The sequence below is a fragment of the Coregonus clupeaformis genome, unplaced genomic scaffold, assembly GCF_020615455.1.
Source record: "Coregonus clupeaformis isolate EN_2021a unplaced genomic scaffold, ASM2061545v1 scaf0229, whole genome shotgun sequence".
In the NCBI taxonomy this organism is placed as follows: Eukaryota; Metazoa; Chordata; class Actinopteri; order Salmoniformes; family Salmonidae; genus Coregonus; species Coregonus clupeaformis.
The window spans coordinates 335001-358248 of NW_025533684.1; the positions used below are offsets into that span (position 1 = coordinate 335001).

At 47.9% G+C, this 23248-nt stretch overlaps 1 protein-coding gene across 1 annotated transcript in view; it reads left to right on the forward strand.

Annotated features, from left to right (window-relative positions):
• The window catches only part of LOC123484205 (slit homolog 3 protein-like), a 346208-nt gene extending 326721 nt beyond the window's left edge, over nucleotides 1-19487 (forward strand). The window contains 7 exon segments of the mRNA XM_045214275.1: nucleotides 383-520; nucleotides 1052-1292; nucleotides 3771-3901; nucleotides 15802-15956; nucleotides 16219-16507; nucleotides 17456-17661; nucleotides 17847-19487. Of these exon segments, the coding sequence (XP_045070210.1) occupies nucleotides 383-520; nucleotides 1052-1292; nucleotides 3771-3901; nucleotides 15802-15956; nucleotides 16219-16507; nucleotides 17456-17661; nucleotides 17847-18088 (1402 nt within the window). The 3' untranslated portion in view covers nucleotides 18089-19487.
• Nucleotides 19488-23248: the final 3761 nt, after the last annotated feature.

Sequence of the window (23248 nt, forward strand, 5' to 3'; positions counted from 1 at the left end):
TGAGAGGGAGGGAGAGGGAGAGAGAGAGAGAACGAGAGAGGGAGGGAGAGAGAGAGGGAGCGGGAGGGAGAGAGAGGGAGCGAGAGGGAGGGAGAGGGAGGGAGGGAGAGTGAAAGGGAGGGAGGGAGAGAGAGAGAGAGAGAGGGAGAGAGATAGAGGGAGGGAGAGAGAGGGAGCGAGAGGGAGGGAGCGAAGGAGAGAGAGCAAGAGAGAGAGAGGGAGAGAGATAGAGGGAGGGAGAGAGAGGGAGCGAGAGGGAGGGAGTGAAGGAGAGAGAGTGAGAGAGAGAGAGAGAGAGAGAGAGAGAGAGAGGGAGAGAGATTGAGGGAGCGAGAGGCAGGGAGCGAGAGAAACATTGTACTTTTTTTATTTCCTGTGTCAGGTGTGAGTGCCTGCCGGGCTACGTGGGCCAGCACTGTGAGCAGGACTACAACGACTGTCTGGAGAACAAGTGTCAACACGGGGCCGAGTGTGTGGATGCTGTCAACGGGTACACCTGCGTGTGTAAAGAGGGCTTCAGGTGAGTCCACAGACATACACACACACAGGCTGATCTTACTGCAGAGGCTGACGTAGGTTCAGTGCCGCAACATCATCACGCCAGCTGCAGCGCACACACACACACACAGAGTCCGATCAGAAACGCACTCACACACACATACACACACACACACAGATTCAGATCACACACACACACACACACACACACACCAGACTGTGAGGAGCTACAGATGGTGCTTTATTATCCTCCACTTGGCTGTCTAGTCTGAGGCCTGCTGTGCAGGGTGGTGCAGGGTGGTGCAGGGTGGTGCAGGGTGGTGCAGGGTGGTGCGGGGTGGTGCAGGGTGATGCAGGGTGGTGCGGGGTGGTGCAGGGTGGTGCAGGGTGGTGCGGGGTGGTGCGGGGTGGTGCGGGGTGGTGTGGGGTGGTGTGGGGTGGTGCAGGGCGTGCGTGCGTGTGTAATCATGATGGGAGGGACCATGGTGGAATGTGTGTGGCAGCTTGATTGAGTGTGATATTAACCCACCCATCTGTCTCTGTCATCCTGTAGTGGTCTGTTCTGCGAGAACCCTCCCCCTATGATCCTGCTGCAGACCAGCCCATGTGACCAGTCAGAGTGTCAGAATGGAGCCCAGTGTCTAGTGGTGGCAGGGGAGCCTGTGTGCCGCTGTCTGCCTGGCTTCACGGGAAACAAGTGTCACAAGATCGTTACCGTCCACCTGCTGGGCAAAGACGCGTACCTGGAGCTGTCCAGCGCCAAGATATGCAACTCTGACCACATCTCCCTACAGGTACTGTTGCACCCCTAACCCCTGACCTCTAACCCCTAAATCTGCCCACATCTCCCTACAGGTACGGTACCACCCTTAACCTCTGACTTCTAACCCCTAAATCTGCCCACATCTCCCTACAGGTACGGTACCACCCTTAACCTCTGACCTCTAACCCCTAACTCCCTACAGGTACTGTATGACCTTTCACCCCTCACCCCTGACATCACTGTGGTTGTGTCTGTAATGACACCCTATTCCCTATGTAGTGCACTATGTTTGACCAGGGCTCAGACCCAGACCACATTCACACAGACACAATCACATGGACACAATGACATTGAAATCTATCTAGTTAGGGCTGGAATAGTCTTGTTTCAACAGTCACCTTCTATATGATAGCCCTATGAGTCTGAGTAGTCTAGCTATTACCCCCCTATAACTGATCATTCGTCCCATAACGTCATACTGCACCTCATGCACCATTATCAGAAATGGATGATAGCTCTTCAGGTTAATAAGAGAGAGAAAGAGCAGTCTCTCCTCAACACCTTGTCTTGAGGATAAAGTAGTGTGTTGTACACACTATTCCCCATCAACGCAACACTTAAAGTATAGAATGTAGCACCCTTGGAAAAGGTATAAGAGGGATATTTTTCATAAGGGGCTAGCGTTAAAATATTCTCTCTCTCTGTCTCTGTCTCTGTGCATTCCAAATGGCACCCTATTCCCTATGTGCACTACTTTTAACCAGAGCCCATAGTCAGTAGTGCACTACATAGGGACTAGGGTGCCATTTGGACACGGCCTCTGTGTTATTGGGGCTCTCAGCCAGCCGTCTGGCTCTGAGCTACCACCAGCCACCACAGGGACGGTGGGACGGTGACATTATTAGAATGTCATCTTTTGTTCACTAGCATGAATAATGTATCTTGGGGGTAATAGAGTGTCGGCGTGGCGAGCGTTATCAGCCCAATCACTGGCGAGGGGGCACGCTAATGTTAATAAAAAATACTGAGGTAAAAATAAAACGCTTGGTCTTAATCTCTGTGTTAAAGGTGACAGCATGACTTTGAGTATTGTACGTAGCTAGGTTAGGTAGATGGATAAATGGAGCTGGCCCATTCCAAGACGCTGCTGTAAATCAAAAGCAGTGTTCAGTTAGTACACTCTGCCACAGTTTTAGATACGTTACATGATGCAACATGGAAAACATAATTTCAAGTTGCCTTAAAATAGAAAAGTACAGTTTTCAAATAAAATAAGCTTTGAGTTGCAAGCCACGCTATGTTGCAGACTAAGTAAAGTAACCATCTCCAATGCCATATGTTTCCATTTCAAATAGAGTAACTACAGTAGAATGGTATCCTTCAGGTTTCCATCCAATTGGTGACAGCTTTTCATGTGAATACTCTAGAATCCGCATGAAGATATGCGCATTTTGCCACCAGTGGTGTTTCCACCAAATATACTTTTTGCGGATAAAAATCAGTGCGTGAAGACATAGTACACACAAAATGTACTTTTCCGATAAACTTTTCATGCACCGGATAAAAATCCAAAGTTTAATAAGTATCCATCACATTTTCAACTCTACCGATAGTTTTGTCACAAGCAAATGTGCCTACTCTGGTCTTGGCACGTGTGCTTTAGCCAACAGCTTTATTGGAAAGGAGCATCAAGATCACAGTGCTGTCTCTCTCTCTCTCTCTCTCTCTTTCTATCAATTCAAGGGGCTTTAATGGCATGGGAAACACATGTTTACATTGCCAAAGCAAGTGAAATAGATAAACAAAAGTGAACAGTAAATATTAAACAAGTTCCAAAAGAATAAAGACATTTCAAATATCATATTATGTCTATATACAGTGTTCTAACTATGTGCAAATAGTTAAAGTAAAAAAGGGGAAATAAATAAACATAAATATGGGTTGTATTTACAATGGTGAAAGTCCCATGTAGCTCAGTTGGTAGAGCATGGCGTTTGCAACGCCAGGGTTGTGGGTTCGTTTCCCACGGGGGACCAGTATGAAAAAAAAAAATGTATGCACTCACTAACTGTAAATCGCTCTGGATAAGAGCGTCTGCTAAAATGTAAATGTAATCTTCACTGGTTGCCCTTTTCTTGTGGCAACAGGTCACAAATATTGCTGCTGTGATTGCACACTGTGGTATTTCACTCAATTGATATGGGAGTTTATCTAAATTTGATTTGTTTTGTGGATCTCTGTAATCTGAGGGAATATGTCTCTCTAATATGGTCATACATTTGGCAGGAGGTTAGGAAGTGCAGCTCAGTTTCCACCTCATTTTGTGGGCAGTGTGCACATAGCCTGTCTTCTCTTGAGAGCCAGGTCTGCCTACGGCGACCTTTCTCAATAGCAAGGCTATCCTCAATGAGTGTACATAGTCAAAGCTTTCCTTAATTTTGGGTCAGTCACGGTGGTCAGGTATTCTGCACTGTGTACTCTCTATCTCTCTCTCTATCTGTCTCTCCAGGTGGCTACAGATAAGGACAATGGTATCCTGCTCTACAAGGATGACCATGATCCTCTAGCCCTGGAGCTGTACCAGGGACACATACGCATCATCTACGACATCGCTAACTACCCCCTGACCACCGTCTACAGGTCAGCACACACACAAACACACAGATTAAACATAATTATAATAGAATAATAGAGGTGAGAAAACAGTGGAGGGGTCATCAGGGGGAACTCTGGGAAACTAGTTAGTGTTGCACTATGGGTCATATCAGCCAGAGCACTCCTTGGGACTTGTGAGGATGGGGGAGGAGAGTGGCTGCAATTTGAGCCAGTCAGCCATAACAGAGCAGGGGAGGGAGGGGGGTTTGAAATCATATTCACCTGATCCTGCCTCAGCCCTAGCCCTAGCCCCATCCCCAGCCCCAGGCCTGTCTCCCAGCCCAAGCCTGTCTGATGCATCATGGCTTCCTCATTTTATTCTGCATCTCCAGACTTTCCCCCTCATTAGTCCCTTTTTTCCCGCAACGATTGTCTTTGGGGAGCAGAGGGTGTGATGTGGGGTAAGCGTGAGGAGACGGGATGGGAAAGTGAGGAGGGGAATTACCCCTGTCTGCTCCTATTAGTGTGACATGTGCCACGACAGAGGCCTGCCACAGCCCAGAGTACATAGCTCCCAGGGTGGTCCTGAGGTCTCCCTGTGACTGTTAGTGTTACCATTAACCGTGTGGAACCAGAGCAGCAGGTCTCACTCCGAGCCAGGGCCTCAATTTTACACCGCTCCCGCCCAGTGAGGTGCAGATGTGGACGGACTGTCAGGGAAAGCTCCCTTTATAAGTTGAGCTTTGTGGAGGTAGAGGTTGACCTTCAGAGAAGGAGAGAGAGGTGGTGGTGGTGTTCTGCGGTCGCTGCATTCCTCAGCCCTCTCTGCTCCAGCAGTTCTCGGCGGGAGCGTGACTTCAAATGGAGGGTGGGCCGTAAAGACACGGCGGGAGCAGGGCGGGAGCAGGGCGGGAGCAGGGCGGTAGAAGGGCGGGAGCAGGGCGGTAGAAGGGCGGAAGCAGGGCGGTAGTAGGGCGGGAGCAGGGCGGGAGCAGGGCGGGAGCAGGGCGGGAGCAGGGCAGGAGCAGGGCGGTAGCAGGGCGGGAGCAGGGCAGTGGGAGGAAGGGGATGTTTCCACTCCTGCAGCTCCTTCTGACTGCCGGCAGGTCTCCCTGCCCTGCAGCACTGCAGCCTGCACTGTGGGAGGACATACCACTATCATGTTACACATGCACACACACAAACACACAGTTAAAGGGGATTTTTATTACCTCGAGCACAATACCAGTGTCTACATGTGAAAACGGTGCATTTCTACATTTTGTAGAAAGAAATATAAAGTAAAAAAGTTCTACCCGATCATCAAAAGTTACAACATTTTAAAAACATTTTTCAAATACTATGAGATTTGTGGTTACAAGAATATACCCTCCCTCTGGCTAGAAACTCGTTGCAGTTTTTCTTACTTCTAATCTTACCCTCACAGAGAAGCATTTTGTAGGACCTTTTTCTTATATTTTGAACCACACATAGAAAATTTCAGTTTTCACATACACTGAGTTTACAAAACATTATGGACATCTGCTCTTTCCATGACATAGACTGACCAGGTGAAATCAGGTGAAAGCTATGATCCCTTATTGATGTCACTTCAATGAGTGTAGATGAATGGGAGGAGATAGGTTAAATAATGATTTTTAAGCCTTGAGACAATTGAGACATGGATTGTGTATGTGCGCCATTCAGAGGGTGAATGAGCAAGACAAAAAAATGTAAGTGCCTTTGAATGGGTTATGGTAGTAGGTTCCAGGCGCACCGGATTGTGTCAGGAACTGCACCACTGCTGTGTTCTTCACGCTCAACAGTTTCCCGTGTGTATCAAGAATGGTCCACCACCCAAAGGACATCCAACCAACTTGACACAACTGTAGGAAGTGGTGGAGTCAACATGGGCCAGCATCCCTGTGGAACGCTTTAGATACCTTGTAGAGTCCATGCCCCGACGAATTGAGGCTGTCCTGTATAAAGCGCATTTGGAAAGTGTTAAGACCCCTTGACTTTTTCCACATTTTGTTTACGTTACAGCCTTATTCTAAAATGGATTAAATAAATAAAAATCCTCATCAATCTACACACAATACTCCATAACGAGAAAGTGAAAACAGGCTTTTCGAATTTTGTGCAAAGTTATAAAAAAATAAAAATAGAAATACCTTATTTACATAAGGATTCAGACCCTTTGCTATGAGACTCGAAATTGAGCTCAGGTGCATCCTGTTTCCATTGATCATCCTTGAGATGTTTCTACAACTTGATTGGTGTCCACCTGTGGTCAATTCAATTGATTGGACATGATTTGGAAAGGCACACACCTGTCTATATAAGGTCCCACAGTTGACAGTGCATGTCAGAGCAAAAACCAAGCCATGAGGTCGAAGGAATTGTCCGTAGAGCTCCGAGACAGGATTGTGTCGAGGCACAGATCTGGGGAAGGGGACCAAAAAATTTCTGAATCATTGAAGGTCCCCAGGAACACAGTGGCCTCCATCATTCTTGAATGGAAGAAGTTTGGAACCACCAAGACTCTTCCTAGAGCTCGCCGCCCGTCCAAACGGAGCAATCGGGGGAGAAGGGCCTTGGTCAGGGAGGTGACCAAGAACCTGATGGTCACTCTGACAGAGCTCCAGAGTTCCTCTGTGGAGATGGGAGAACCTTCCAGAATGACAACCATCTCTGCAGCACTCCACCAATCAGGCCTTTATGGTAGAGTGGCCAGACAGAAGCCAATCCTCAGTAAAGGGCACATTATAGCCCGCTTTGCCAAAAGGCACCTAAAGACTCTCAGTCCATGAGAAACAAGATTCTCTGGTCTGATGAAACCAAGATTGAACTCTTTGGCCTGAATGCCAAGCATCACGTCTGGAGGAAACCTGGTACCATCTCTACGTGAAGCATGGTGGGGGCAGCATCATGCTGTGTGGATGTTTTTCAGCGGCAGGGACTGGGTGACTAGTCAGGATCGAGGGAAAGATGAACTGAGAAAAGTACAGAGAGGTCCTTGATGAAAACCTGCTCCAGAGCACTCAGGACCTCAGGCTGGGGCGAAGGTTCACCTTCCAATAGGACAACGACCCTAAGCACACAGCCAAGACAACGCAGGAGTGGCTTCGGGACAAGTCTCTGAATGTCGTTGAGTGGCCCAGCAAGAGCCCGGACTTGAACCCGATCGAACATCTCTGGAGATACCTGAAAATAGCTGTGCAGCGAAGCTCCCCATCCAACCTGACAGCTTGAGAGGATCTGCAGAGAAGAATGTGAGAAACTCCCCAAATACAGGTGTGCCAAGCTTGTACCGTCATACCCAAGAAGACTTGAGGCTGTAATCTCTGCAAAAGGTGCTTCAAAATAATTACTGAGTAAAGGGTATGAATACTTATGTAAATGTAATATTTCAGTTTTTTCTAGAAATCTGTTTTTGCTTTGTCCTAATGGGGTATTGTGTGTAGATTGATGAGGGGGGAGGGGGGGGGGGGGGATGTCATCCATTTTAGAATAAGGCTGTAACATAACAAAATGTGGAAAAAGTCAAGGGGTCTGAATACTTTCCGAATGCACTGTATGTTACATTGAAACATTGTAGAATAATGTGCCAGTCTCCAGTGTGATCTATGCGTCTGTGTGACATGAAGCAGAGCTGTCTGGCTGATAGCCGTAGAGACAGTTGGCCACCATCTGCCCTGACTCCCTCCCTGCTTCTCATGTCCATGGGAGGGGAGCCAGCTGTGTGGTGAGAACTCTCTCTCTCTTCCTCTCACTCCCTCGCTCTCTCTCTCCCTCTCTCTCTCCATCTCCCTTTTCCTCTCTCGCTCTCTCTCTGCTTTCGACACCTTGTAGAGTCCATGCCCCCGATGAATTGAGGCTGTTCTGAGAGCAAAAGTGGGGGGTGCAACTCAATATTAGGAGACAGGAGAGAGGAGACAGGAGATAGCACAGCTAGGAGAGGATGAGAAGAGATGGAGGAGGAGAGGGTTTCACGTGGGAATGAAGGGCTGCTGGTGAGAGGGTAGAGGAGAAGAGAGAGCGGTGAGAAAAACAGGAAGGAGAAGTGGGAGTGGACAGAGGGTGGTCTAGTCAAGTGATGGGAAGGTGGGGGGTGAAGCACTCATCTGTCCAGACCTAACCTCCCTCACACAATGGGGGAGAGAGGGAGAGAAGAGAGAGAGAGGGACAGGAGGAGGTGGAGGTGGCAGAGTAGATGCCTCATTACTGTCAGATGAATGCCTGGGTCCTCACTGTGTTAATGTCCTGCCCTTTTCCAAATACCACAGTAATCCCTCTATTAGTCTAATGGACCTCATCTGACATTATTCAGGAGAGAGGGATAGAGGAAGAGGAAAAGGAGCGTAGAAACATCACAGAAGATTGGAGAGGGTTTGATGGGGAGTGTAGAAACATCACAGAAGATTGGAGAGGGTTTGATGGGGAGTGTAGAAACATCACAGAAGATTAGAGAGGGTTTGATGGAGAGCGTTGAAACATCACAGAAGATTGAATGAGAGTGTTACAGGAGGAGAGAAGGTTAGAGAGGGTTTGATGGGGAGCGTAGAAACATCACAGAAAATGTAACGAGAGCGTTTCAATCACTACCCAATTCCCTCCCACTCTTTCTAGGTTCAGCCATCCACTGCCACGCCTACACTATCTGTATTGGTAGGTACCCTTCAGAAAGCAGCCAGCCCTTGCCTGCCATGTCACTGTGATTTAGAGCAGTGGAAAAGAGCCTATAGAGGCGGTCAAAGTGTCTCTCTCTCGTCTCTTTTCTCTGCTCCACTCAGCGTCAGCACAAGATGGCTCTTTGTGAGCTGAATGCCACGTGAGAGCTGAGTGGAGAGACTTTTATGGGCTGAGTCACAGAGGAGAGGAGATGAGAGGAGAAGAGAGAAGAGGACAGGTAGCTTATGAACAAAGTGGGGCTACTGGTAGAGGCTGCAGAGAGGAGAGAGAGAGAGAGAGCTGCTGCAACAGTAAAGCCAGCAGTCATCTCTGAGAGCAGACAGATCAGACCCAGACAGAACAGTCCCAGACAGATCAGACCCAGACAGAACAGTCCCAGACAGATCAGACCCAGACAGAACAGTCCCAGACAGAACAGACCCAGACAGATCAGACCCAGACAGAACAGTCCCAGACAGATCAGACCCAGACAGAACAGTCCCAGACAGATCAGACCCAGACAGATCAGACCCAGACAGATCAGACCCAGACAGAACAGTCCCAGACAGATCAGACCCAGACAGAACAGTCCCAGACAGATCAGACCCAGACAGATCAGACCCAGACAGATCAGACCCAGACAGAACAGTCCCAGACAGATCAGACCCAGACAGATCAGACCCAGACAGATCAGACCCAGACAGAACAGTCCCAGACAGATCAGTCCCAGACAGAACAGTCCCAGACAGATCAGACCCAGACAGAACAGTCCCAGACAGAACAGATGCAGACAGAACCAGACAGTGGAGTCACTGGACCGGGCCGTAACTCAGCTGTGTAGTGAGCTTGTGGCTCCGGCTCCTGTAGACAGAGGCTGAGTCCCAAATGGAACCCTATTCCCTATATAGTGAATAAGGTGCCAATTGTTCCACAGAGGTCAGGAGAATGGAGTGTGACGTCTGGCTGGTGGATACACCACCACCGCCAGGAACCCTAAAGGAGACCATGAGACCGGTGTGTTTAGACCATGTTTAGCTCCCTGTCTCTGGGAAGCTGGAGTCAAGTCCATTCAAGGGCATAGCTGACAACACTGTTGTGTTTTTTTGCACCTAGCTAGCCCCAGCCATTAAGATGGTTTAGATAGCTGCTGTTAGACCTAGCTAGCCCCAGCCATTAAGATGGTTTAGATAGCTGCTGTTAGACCTAGCTATCCCTAAGAGTAGCCAGCCAGGCAACATCCCCCCATTCCTCAGACCCCATACACTAAACAAGCTTGTAGTTCACTAGTGTGCTTCTAAGGAAACTTAATTGAGGTTGCTTACAGCTGCAATCTGGAACTTTGTTGGTTGTCTGCAAAACATCAATTTAAACCAGTCTGGTTAGGGCTACATTGTAAGCAAATGATAGCGCTGGGTAATTAAATGTTGAAATGTAAATAGGATCTACAGGGTAGCTGGTTCAAGATATCTTTCTCCGATGAAGGCAACCAGTAAGTTTGTATAATTTTATAATGTGGTTTGGTAAAGAGAGGAAGATGGAGTATTTGATTCTCTGCTGACAGGAAATGTACTTCCCCTTGTCGACGTGCAGGGGGCTGCTGAAATCTGCCACAGCTTTCTGATCGCTTTTATTGAATTCCATAATGGGCTGCTTTAAGCTAATATGCAGGCTGGGCACACCATGTCCCCCTCGAAAAATAGCATTGCCTCTGGAAAACTTCAGCTTGTCAAAACACAGACAAAGCCCAATATTGGCAAAGGTTGGAGGGCTGAGCTACACGATTCACCTTCCTAGACTGGACCTCTGCTGTCCCTCTGTGGTCATAGGGTATCATAGCAGGATGGGAGCTCCTCTGTCGAACACCTAGTACCACTTCACACTTATTTCCCAGAGAGCATTAACACCTTGTTGTCAGGTTTGCCATTTAAAATAGATAAAAACAGAAGTAAGCCTCTTGACATTTTTTCCTAGACCTCTATGCTCCCCTCTTCCCTGCTACTCCCCCTTAGCCAGGATGTGCATGTGGGTTTCAGTAACGAGTGACTGCTGTCAAAACCAGAGACACTGGATGAAAATGTCATTAAAGTGTAATAAAGCCGGACTTCCATGTATTGAATTGAGGCGGAAGTGGGGTCTTTGCAGGCAGGCTGACCGTTGTGTTAGTTGCAAAGGGCCTGTTTTCAGATTGGATTGAAATTACGGGCCCATAATGCAAACCACACATGATGCCTGCCTGCCTGCCTGCCTGCCTGCCTGCCTGCCTGCCTGCCTGCTTGCCTGCCTGCCTGCTACCTGCCTGCCTGCCTGCTTGCCTGCCTGCTGCCTGCCTGCTTGCCTGCCTGCCTGCCTGCCTGCCTGCCTGCCTGCCGCCTGCCGCCTGCCGCCTGCCTGCCTGCCTGCCTGCTGCCTGCGTCTGTGTTAGCTCTTTGTTGAGCCCAGACCTTTTGTACTGAAACATCCCCGGCGGAGTGTTGAGTTGTGTAGGGCTGTGTGTCCTTTACCTGTCATCTCAGCTCTGTAGTGCTATATCGGACCGCTCTAATACAGGATGAGTAAAGGCCCAGTGAACTACTTATGTGAAGAAAAAAATATATAAATGTTTTGTTAATTATTTTTATTAACATGATTTTTCAGGGGGTGCTGCAGCACCCTCAGCACCCCTACTTACCACGGCTATGGAACTAACACTACCTTTTTACTGGCTGTTAATGTAATAATGCGGTCATTGAACCACTGCAGGAACTGTCAATCAAACGTTTTTAACAATCAGCCAATAGGAGAGCTGCAGTAGGGGAGAGCCTTGCTGTTTTTAGACCACAACCCAACAGCGGTAAGGATAGGAAGAGCTAGTTTTGAGCTGCACTCAACTTCACCACACAGACCCTATGCTTGTTGGCGCTCTCTCTCTCTCTCTCTCTCTCTCTCTCTCTCTCTCTCAATTCAAATGGCTTTATCATTGCCAAAGCACGTGAAATAGATAAAAACAAAAGTGAAATAAACAATATAAAATGAACAGTAAACATTACACTCTGTCACGCCCTGGCTCTGGGGACTCTTGTATGTTGAGCCAGGGTGTTAGTTTCTTTGTGTAGTGTCTATGTTTTGTGTTCTATGTTCAGTTTCTAGTTCATGTGTTTTCTAGGTTGGCCGGGGTGGTTCTCAATCAGAGGCAACGAGAATCAGCTGTTGCTTGTTGTCTCTGATTGGGAACCATACTTAGGCAGCCTGTTGTGCACTTGTGTTTTGTGGGATCTTGTTCCGTGTAGGTTTGTGTTTGTTAACCGAGGACTTCACGTTTCGTTTCGTTTTGTTGTTTTATATTTTTGTATCGTGTTGCCAGTACTCTATTAAAGAAGATGTACGCATATCACGCTGCGCCTTGGTCCACTCATTATGACGATCGTGACAGAAGATCCCACCAAAACAGGACCAAGCAGCGTGTCCAGGAGCAGACAGCCTGGACTTGGGAGGAGATTTTGGACGGGAAGGGGTCCTGGACTTGGGAGGAGATCCAGGCCGGGATGGATCGCCGTCCTTGGGAGGAGACGGTGGAGGCGCGCCATAGAGAGGAGCAGCGGCGCCAACCGGGCCGACGTCGGACACGCAAGAGGCAACCCCAAGAATTTTTTTTGGGGGGCACACGGCATGGACGACGGGGCTGCTGGAGGCAGCTACAGGGCGAGTTTGGGGATTAGGAGAGGAGGCCACCGGGTTTGGGGGCTGGAAGGGAGGTTGGCGGAGCCTTAGAGGTAGAGCAGAGCCAACTCCCCGTACTCAGGCTAGACAGCGTGAGACTGGGCAGGTTCCGAGGTATGCGGAGCTGCGTACTGTGCCGCGAAGTGGTCCGGCACAGTCCGGTACGTCCTGTGCGAGCACCACGCACGTGTCGTGCTAAGGTGGGCATGCAGCCAGGACGGAGGTGTGCCCGGCTCAACACTCGTGGCCTCCAGTGCCCCTCCTCGGTCCCGGATATCCTGCGCCAGTGTCACGTGCTGTAGTGCCAGTACGAGTACACAGCCCTGTATGTCCTGTGCTGATGCCTCACACAGTGTGTGTAAAAATAGGCATTCAGCCAGGACGGGTTGTGTCAGCTCTTCGCTCCAGACCTCCAGTCCGTCTCGCCAGCCCGGCCCGGCCTGTTCCTGCTCCCCGCACCAAGCCTATGGTGCGCGTCGCCAGCCCGGCCCGGCCTGTTCCTGCTCCCCGCACCAAGCCTGTGGTGCGCGTCGCCAGCCCGGCCCGGCCTGTTCCTGCCCCTCGCACCAAGCCAATGGTGCGCGTCGCCAGCCCGGCCCGGCCTGTTCCTGCTCCCGCACCAAGCCTATGGTGCGCGTCGCCAGCCCGGCCCGGCCTGTTCCTGCTCCCGCACCAAGCCTGTGGTGCGCGTCGCCAGCCCGGCCCGGCCCGTTCCTGCTCCCCGCACAAAGCCTGTGGTGTGCGTCGCCAGCTCGGCCCGGCCTGTTCCTGCTCCCGCACCAAGCCTATGGTGCGCGTCGCCAGCCCGGCCCCGCCTGTTCCTTGCCCTCGCACCAAGCCAGTGGTGCGCCCGTCAGTCCGGTCCGGCCCATTCCTGCTCCCCGCACCAAGCCAATGGTGCGCGTCGTCAGCCCGGTCCGGCCCGTTCCTGCTCTCCGCACCAAGCCTGTGGTGCGCGTCGTCAGTCCGGCACAGCCCGTGCCTGTTTCACCAGTGCCTGGTCCACACCGGAGCCTAAGCAATCCGCTCCACCGATGTCCAGTCCAGCTCCAGCCAGCGGGGCCAGACCAGACCAGGGGCGCTACGGGGGGGTTGTTAGTGGGTGGTGGTCACGCCCGGAGCCGGATCCGCCTCCGAGGAGGAATGCCCACCCGGCCCCTCCCCTGTTGGGTTTATGTTGTCGCAGTCCGCGCCTTTGGGGGGGGTACTGTCACGCCCTGGCTCTGGGGACTCTTGTATGTTGAGCCAGGGTGTTAGTTTCTTTGTGTAGTGTCTATGTTTTGTGTTCTATGTTCAGTTTCTAGTTCATGTGTTTTCTAGGTTGGCCGGGGTGGTTCTCAATCAGAGGCAACGAGAATCAGCTGTTGCTTGTTGTCTCTGATTGGGAACCATACTTAGGCAGCCTGTTGTGCACTTGTGTTTTGTGGGATCTTGTTCCGTGTAGGTTTGTGTTTGTTAACCGAGGACTTCACGTTTCGTTTTGTTGTTTTGTATTTTTGTATCGTGTTGCCAGTACTCTATTAAAGAAGATGTACGCATATCACGCTGCGCCTTGGTCCACTCATTATGACGATCGTGACACACTCACAAAAGTTCCAAATGAATAGAGACATTTCAAATATCATATTATGGCTATATACAGTGTTGTAACGATGTGCAAATAGTTAAAATACAAAGGGGAAAATAAATCAACATAAATATGGGTTGTATTTACAATGGTGTTTGTTCTTCACTGGTTGCCCTTTTCTTATGGCAACAGGTCACAAATCTTGCTGCTGTGATTGCACACTGTGGTATTTCATCCAATAGATATGGGAGTTTATCAAAATTGGATTTGTTTTTCGAATTCTTTGTGGGTCTGTGTAATCTGAGGGAAATATGTCTCTCTAATATGGTCATACATTTAGCAGGAGGTTAGGAAGTGCAGCTCAGTTTCCACCTCATTTTGTGGGCAGTGTGCACATAGCCTGTCTTCTCTTGAGAGCCAGGTCTGCCAACTGCGGCCTTTCTCAATAGCAAGGCTATGCTCACTGAGTCTGTACATAGTCAAAGCTTTCCTTAATTTTGGGTCAGTCACAGTGGTCAGGTATTCAGACCCCAGGCTACTGTTGTATCAACCCTTAGACCAAACACAATTACCCAGCAGTAACTAGGCGAGCCCAGAGGCAGTACAGCCTGTTCTGTACACAGCAGTCAGTCAGTATGGGAACTGGAGCTGTCGGACAGCAACAGGCCTATTATCATTGTGAAACGGACTTGTGCTCCTGGGCCAAAATAATCTGACTCAGCCTGAAGCCACCAGCATCATTGCTTGCTATTCCAGTAGTTTTTTCTGCTTTGGAGAGGGTTTTGCGGGCTCAGTGTGATGAGGCAGAGAGTGCCCTGCCATGTTTTAAACATGAGTAGTGTGAAAGGCAATCGCTCTCCGGAGGACACACACACTGGTCTCCTCCCGAGTATTCTCGCGTTGCCATGCCTCCAAAATCACGTCGTTGTCACGCCTTCCTGTTTTAAGGAAGTCTGTTTCGCAACGAGGCTACCTCCAGAGTGCTGCTATTGTTCACAGGGCCAGAGTGGAGCCATCACACGTGTCCCGGCACTCACAGTGCTCTCACTGTCCACACAGTACGTGTGTGAGAGGTCTCAAACCGCATGGCTGCATAGAATCACACCCAAGGAAAGCATTCAACACTGCTCTCCTTAATAAACCAAACAAGGGCTCTCGAACAATTCAACTGACATAGAATCTTGTGTGAGATCCTTTAGAGAAAGCAGTCTCCTTCTACTCAATTTGTCCTTCAATAGGTGTTTTCTTCTTAAGTGATAATGCCAGAGAAGCCGGTGTTTGTTGGATACATTGGCTTGGGTGCCAATATATCCAACAAACACCGGCTTCGAGGGCATTATCACTTTTATACAACGGGTTACCATCATTAAAAATGTTATTTTGATTAATTTATTTGTGCTATTTCATCCTTCCACAAGATATAGTCCCAACACAAATCTAGGGTTTCTAGAGACGCGACCCAGTCGTTCGTTCTTTTTGTTCTGTATCTATGGACGCGACCCAGTCGTTCAGTCTTTTTGTTCTGTATCTATACACGAGACCCAGTCGTTAGTTCTAAATGTTCCATTGCCATACTGGCTGGCAACGTTCTTATCCCTTGCTTGCTAGCTAGCCAACTACGGCTAACTTACAGTCACGTCTAAAAGTTCTGCCAGAATAACAGCAAAGTAGATGCATTTGCATTTGTTTAAGCTGTTTTCTAGTGACATTTATTTGGATACATCCATAACAATGAGCTAATGAGGCGCGATTTTGCCTGGCGTAGAGAATGTGCTCACTCGTCAGGACACTGTTGTTCAGAGGAGCTAGCCAACAACACAGCTACAGTAACACAATCACTTCAAACTGAAGCTGGAAAGACTACAAATTAGCTGCGTTTTGTTGTACCTTTTTTCAATGGACATTTTTTTGGTATATATCCATAAAAATTATACATTCTATAAGAACTCTTATACTACTACAATATATCTAATGTCTCTCTCTCTCTCTCTCTCTCTCTCTCTCTCTCTCTCTCTCTCTCTCTTAAAAGTGTTGAGTCTGTGAATGACGGTCTATTCCACACGGTGGAGCTCCTGATTCAGAACCACTCTCTGAGCCTGGTGGTGGACAAGGGAGCCCCCAAGAAGCTCGGCAAGCTGCCCCGCCAGCCCTCTGTGGACCACAGCACACAGCTCTACATAGGAGGTAAACAGAGACCCATATAGCACATATACCTGAACGGACCCATTACTCCTTAAAAAACACACAGAAGAATCTACACTGTGCATACCTACAGATATTTACATTTCAAATTGAAACTGGTCAACCGATGAAATGTCAGGCCATCAAACCAGAATGTCATAATAATAAAACACCCTTTTTCTTCCATCCATCCCTCCCCCTCCTCCCCCTCCCCCTCCGCCTCCTCCCCCACCTCCTCCACCTCCCCCCTCTTCCTCCCCTCCAGGCGTGCCCTCAGCAGTGGTGGCATCAGGCCTGCGTTCAGGTCCCGACCGCAGCCCCCAGGCCTTCAACGGCTGCATCCACAACGTCAGGATCAACGGAGAGCTCCAGGATCTGGGGGCAGCACCACGCAGGGTGGAAGGCATCCTGCCAGGCTGCCACTCCTGCAGCGTGTGTGCCCAGGGCGCCTGCAGACAGACAGGCGACACGGGTGTGTCCTGCGAGTGCCCACCCAGCCGCAGTGGACCCCTCTGTGACCAGAAGACCACCACCAGCCCCTGTCAGAGCAGCAGGTATGGCCTGTCTAACAGCTACATATCAGACCACCACCAGCCCCTGTCAGAGCAGCTGGTATGGCCTGTCTAACAGCTACATATCAGACCACCACCAGCCCCTGTCAGAGCAGCTGGTATGGTCTGTCTAACAGCTACATATCAGACCACCACCAGCCCCTGTCAGAGCAGCAGGTATGGCCTGTCTAACAGCTACATATCAGACCACCCCCAGCCCCTGTCAGAGCAGCAGGTATGGCCTGTCTAACAGCTACATATCAGACCACCACCAGCCCCTGTCAGAGCAGCTGGTATGGCCTGTCTAACAGCTACATATCAGACCACCACCAGCCCCTGTCAGAGCAGCTGGTATGGCCTGTCTAACAGCTACATATCAGACCACCACCAGCCCCTGTCAGAGCAGCAGGTATGGCCTGTCTAACAGCTACATATCAGACCACCACCAGCCCCTGTCAGAGCAGCTGGTATGGCCTGTCTAACAGCTACATATCAGACCACCACCAGCCCCTGTCAGAGCAGCAGGTATGGCCTGTCTAACAGCTACATATCAGACCACCCCCAGCCCCTGTCAGAGCAGCTGGTATGGCCTGTCTAACAGCTACATATCAGACCACCACCAGCCCCTGTCAGAGCAGCAGGTATGGCCTGTCTAACAGCTACATATCAGACCACCACCAGCCCCTGTCAGAACAGCAGGTATGGCCTGTCTAACAGCTACATATCCAAGACACCTCAACATAGGCTTTTAATCATAACTAATTAATTCATAATGATCCTCATCCTCAACACATTACTATATTCACACACATACAAATGGACTCATGCTTTTACACTTGCTCATGTTTAATAATGTTATAAAATATGAATAATATGTACTCAACGTGGATTAATTATTAAACACACATACATGACTATTCCTCACATGAACTGTAAACCTCTTTGTTCCAGGTGTATCCATGGGCTGTGTGTGCCTAAGGCATCATCCTACAGTTGTCAGTGTGCTGAGGGCTACACAGGGCAATACTGTGACAGGAGAGAGGAGCCTCAAGCCTGTAGGGGACACCAGTGTGGACACGGGGAGTGTAGGGTCACAGAGAGTGGGGAGCGCTCCTGCCACTGCCAGCCGGGCTACACTGGCCCTGCCTGTGCCACAGGTGAGAGGAATACACACGCACCTAGGCTGTTTCCAACATAAAGAAACTGTTTCTGTATGGACATTCTACTGCATACAGAAACTTGACTCTCAGAGGTCCATAGTAATAATAGGCTATAGAATCTGAAATCATCCATGTCAGAATGAAATAAGTTACTGTGAAGCTCTCCCATTGACCTCTATTAGATCTGACGTGCCAGGGAGAGGCGGTGCGTGAGCTGCTGAAGCGCCACCAGCCCATGAAGACATGCACCTCCACCAGTAAGATCCCCCGGGTGGAGTGTCCCCGCGCCTGCAACGGAGGCCTCTGCTGCGCCCCATCCAAGAGCCGGAGGCGGAAAGTGGTCTTCAAATGCACCGACGGGAGCTCATTCTCTGAGGAGATGGAAACCACCCTGGAGTGTGGCTGTGCCAAGTGCCCATTGTAATATCCAGATATCAACATGGATACAACCACAAACAAAATAAGGGACCTTCTGCCAGAGACCAAAAATAAAATATATTGTAAAATAAAACATAGAACTTATTTTTATTATGGAATTTTTTTTTTAAGAAGAGACTTGATCATTGTTTTAATATGTTTTATATTATTGTGTCATATGAGAAGTTATTTTGTACCTAAAAAAATAACAAAACAGATTAACATTCCTGAAAGTATATGAATTTATATGTATACATTTATATAAATGTATAACCTAACCCATGGTTTTTATTTGCCCAGTGTACTATTGCATGTGATTGTACGTGTTGATATGATAGGGGAGTCTTTGGACACTTTAAATGTGGAGCGAGACGCTGAGGAAGCAATTGTACAAAAAGGCTGCGAAGAGAAGCAGAAGATGGCGCTGCATCTCCCCAGACATAAAGAAGAGGAAGGCAGTCTTTTTCCTGATCTTCAGCTATGGTGGAGGCAAACAAGGAACTGTCCCACTTTGCTCCCCAGCTTTATAATGGACCATCCCCACCACCAAGCTAGCTGAGCTCACGCTAAAGGATATGAACTCTTATCCACAGAGCTTGCAAATAGTGATTTATACTTTGTGCCATAGGAAAACCTTTTACATTGTTGTTGTTGATTTGTATTTGTTTGCCGTTCCACATCAGAGATTCTAGAGTACAACGGGCCAGGATGGCATCTACAGTTTCCTGTCAGCCAGTGAAGTTCTTCTGAGAGTCTGTACCGTGTGTTTCTTACATGGTAGCATGACAGAGACAGACAGTCTGAGGCAGAATGTGGACTTTGTTTATGATATGGCGACGGAACGACCCATACGATGGTTCCACCATAGAAATAGGATCATAGAATCCTGCATATACTAATAATAGAATTGATTATATTTCTATGGGTTCTATTTCTATGACAAACTCATGAAGTTTGTCCTGGTGTCCAGGAATCATCAGCAAGATAAGGTGTTGTGTCTGTGTGGTCACTGCTCAGATGGAAAAGGACTTTATAACACCTGGCCTGGGAAATCTTTGTTGGACTCGAATCATAACCGTCCGTTACTACTAGCACTATTAATGAAGCCCATGAAGTCATCACAGGATGTGAGGTATCATCACAGGATGTGAGGTATCATCACAGGATGTGAGGGATCATCACAGGATGTGAGGGATCATCACAGGATGTGAGGTATCATCACAGGATGTGAGGGATCATCACAGGATGTGAGGGATCATCACAGGATGTGAGGTATCATCACAGTCATCCCCCTGTCAGTCAGAAAATATACAGTAACACTTTGTTAATTTTTCTTTGATTATATTACAACATTATGACACTGTTGTAACGTACAGTACATTTCAAATAAAGTGTTACCAAATATACCTCAATTGAGAGTTTTGCTGTGATCAAGTTCTGTACACCCCTTACCCCCAGTCCCTCACCCTAACTACTCCAATACCCCAAAACATTACATTACGGGACGTGTAGGCTCTGCAATGGAAATGATCTGTTGTGAGATGCCTTGTATTCTATAATAATAGTGACTATTATGTTGGCCATAATATAAGTTGCATTCTCCAGACATATAATTTATTTCTGGTAAAACATGAATAATTATGTTGAATGTTGAAATTAAAACTACCATGAAACTAGTATTTGTGTTTGAGTTAATGTAAGACTGACTGATTACACAGCATGCTGTAGACATTGTAGAAATGTTCCCTCTAAATAGGCGAATGTTTGTACAATATTGGTGAATTGTCCCCCAGATCACAACAACTGGCAAAGACTTCCTTGTTTAGAAAAGGCCTAAACTTCCCTGTGTCTACAATTCTATTTCATCAAGCGGTAAATATTTATAGAAATAATCCCCTTCAAGAGGAAATAATCTGTATTTGAAATCAATGGTGGGCCTCGAGTTGCAAGGCTTTCCCATGCATCAGTGACAACTGCAATAATCCTCCATTGAGTCCTTTAATGAATTACTTATTTGGGGGCTTTGCCTATACACACACAGTTTGAACTCTAGTACCTTATAGATAATGAAATCACAGGAAGGGCATATGTTGTATTCTGTGTATGTTGTATATTTTCCACCATTTCAATCTGTTTCGTAGTGCTTCCCAAAGGTCTCCTGGAGTACCTCAGTCAGTCCATGTCTTTGATGTATCCCAGAACTAGCACTGCTGATTCTAATGGTCACCTAATCATCAAGCCCTTCATTAGTTGAATCAGCAGCGCTAGTTCTGGAATGCATTCAAATAACAGGCTGGGGGTAGCCTACTCAAGGAAAGGTTTGGGAAACACAAGTGTAGTTGTTGCTTGTGCTGAAGTGACTGTTTTTACAGCATGATGTAGTATCCCTATTGACCACTAGATGGTGTCATCCACTACAGCTGTTATTCTACCTATAGGCCTACACTGACACCAAGCACAGATGATCATTTGTGTTGGGATAAACATTGAGCTTTAGTTGTCAGGCTACTTTCTATTTCTGAATCACAGGAAGAGCAATTACATACTTATTATTGTGCTATGTCATCAGTAAATCTGTGATGGAGTGGAATAATTAAAATAAAGCTGTGTGTGTTCAAGGTCAGAGATAATCAGAAATGCTTGTGTTCGTTACACTGTTTTTTCTAGCTGGCTTTATCTCCCCACTTAAAACATGTTGGCTTTGATACTGTAAACAGTTAGAGAGTGGTCAGTCACCATGATGAAAGAGAAAACCTTGTAAGAAGATCAAATCTAAAAACCGAGGCGGGCGTAGCAACAAATTGGATCAAAATACAGACGTCTAACTCTATTATCACAGCTGATAAGCTAGGCCGGGGGAAAGAGGGATTTAAAGCAGTAACAGATATGCAGTGACTGGAAATAGTCACGGATTAATGCAAATAATAACAAATAATACCCTGGCTTTAATGGCTGTTTGAAGTCTTTGACTTCCGCATGCTAATTACAAAAGAGTAAATCATTCCATGGGAGTCTTTACCCTGAGCTCCCGTCTGGCAGGCGGTACCGGTGCATCAAGGCTCAGACCAACAGACTCCTCAACAGCTTCTATCCCCTGGCCATAAGACTGTTAAATGGCTAACAACTACTGCTCCCCCTCACACCTACGCTGCTGCTAAAGTGATTATTGATTTGATTTATTACTACCACTACGCTGCTGTTCATTGATTATTTATTGCCATTACCATTAGTATCTATCTATTTATCCTGCTACTGGTCACTATTACTCCTGTTTACATGTATATATTACCATTAGTATATTACCATAGTATTTATATATTCCTGCTACCAGTCACTTTGAAGCCCTGTTTACATGTATATCCACCTATCACGCCTACACTGACATTCACACAGTCAAACACTCACACTAACACACGCCCACTCACCACCACACACACACACACCCACTACTTATGCTGCTGCCATACAGTTTACTATTATAAATATTTATCCTGCTACCAGTGACTTTCTCCTAGCCTCTGCCTACATGTACATATCTACGTTAAGACTGCGGTATCCCTGCACATTGTACATTTGGTACTGGTACTGACTTTATTCTCTTATTAGTTGTACTTTTTTTATATATTGAATACTGCACTGTTGGGGAGGGCTTGCAAGTAAAGCATTTCACTGTAGCCTACTTGTGTATGTGACAAATAAAACTTGAAACTTGAGGGCCTCCACTCCTACACTGAAGAGGGATTTTGTTTGTCCTTTTTGGTATTTTTTCAAATCCTTTGAAGAAGTTCTGCCTCATTATGCTCTGTGACATGCCTCATAAAGAAAGGAGGAAGGGTAGAAGGGTGGAACGGTGGAACGAACAGGGGTGGTATTCCCTCTGCGGCCCTCCCTCCCCCTGGGGGAGAAAGGTGGGTGCACTGTAGCAGCACCCTGCCTGGACCTGTTGGCTCAACGGAGGAAATACTACTCATAATTCCTCAGCATTATCCACAACAGTTGAGTTATGCAGGGAGGCAGGTCTCTCATGGCAATAAAGAGAGGGATGGGCTGGCTTTAACATGTCTGTCAGTTTGTCATCCAACCCATGTGTGATGTGAGAATTCAGGCACGGAAATAATGGATGATAGAATGGAGCCGGAAGGGATGACTGCCGTTTTATGGGCTCCTGTTAACATTCACAAGGCCGCAGGGCCAGAAGGATTACAAGACATGTACTCAGAGCATGCGCTGACCAGTTGGCAAGTGTCTTTGCTGTGATTTTCAACCTCTCCCTGACCCAGTCCATAATACCTACATGTTTCAAGCAGACCACCATAGTCCCTGTGCCCAAGAAGCCAAGGTAACCTGTCTAAATGACTACCACCCCGTACCACTCACATCTGTAGCCATGAAATTATTTGAAACATCCCAGAAACCCTGGACCGACTCCAATTCGCATACCGCCCCAACAGATCTACAGATGACACAATCTCTATTGCACTCTACACTGCCCTTTCCCACCTGAACAAAAAGAACACCTACGTGAGAATGCTGTTCATTGACTACAGCTCAGCGTTCAACACAATAGTGCCCTCCAAGCTCATCACACCTATTTGTCTATAGCCTCGTTATTGTTATTTTATTGTGTTACTATTTTACCTTTTAGCAAATGTTTCTTAATTTGTTAAAACTCTGCATTGTTGGTTAAGGGCTCGTAAGTAAACATTTCACAGTAAGGTCTACACCTGTTATATTCGGTGCATGTGGCAAATAGCATTTTATTTTATTTGAAGCCTACACTCATCCCTCCTCAATACACTCAAAATTGCTCCTGTAAGTCGCTCTGGATAAGAGCATCTGCTAAATTACTAAAATGTCAAATGTTTTAGTATAGGGCCATGGCTAGCACAGAGAAAATGGCGAGAGAGAGAGAGGAAGAGAGAGAGAGGGAGAGAGGGGGAGAGGGAGAGGGAGAGAGAGGAAGAGGGAGAGAGGAAGAGAGAGGGGGAGAGGGAGAGGGAGAGAGAGAGAGAGAGGGGGAGAGGGAGAGAGAGAGAGAGGGAGAGGGAGCGAGCGAGAGAGAGAGAGAGCGGGAGCGAGCGAGCGAGAGAGAGAGAGAGAGCGAGAGCGAGAGAGAGAGATCTCACCACACAGCTGGCTCCCCTCCTATGGACATGACAAGGAGGGA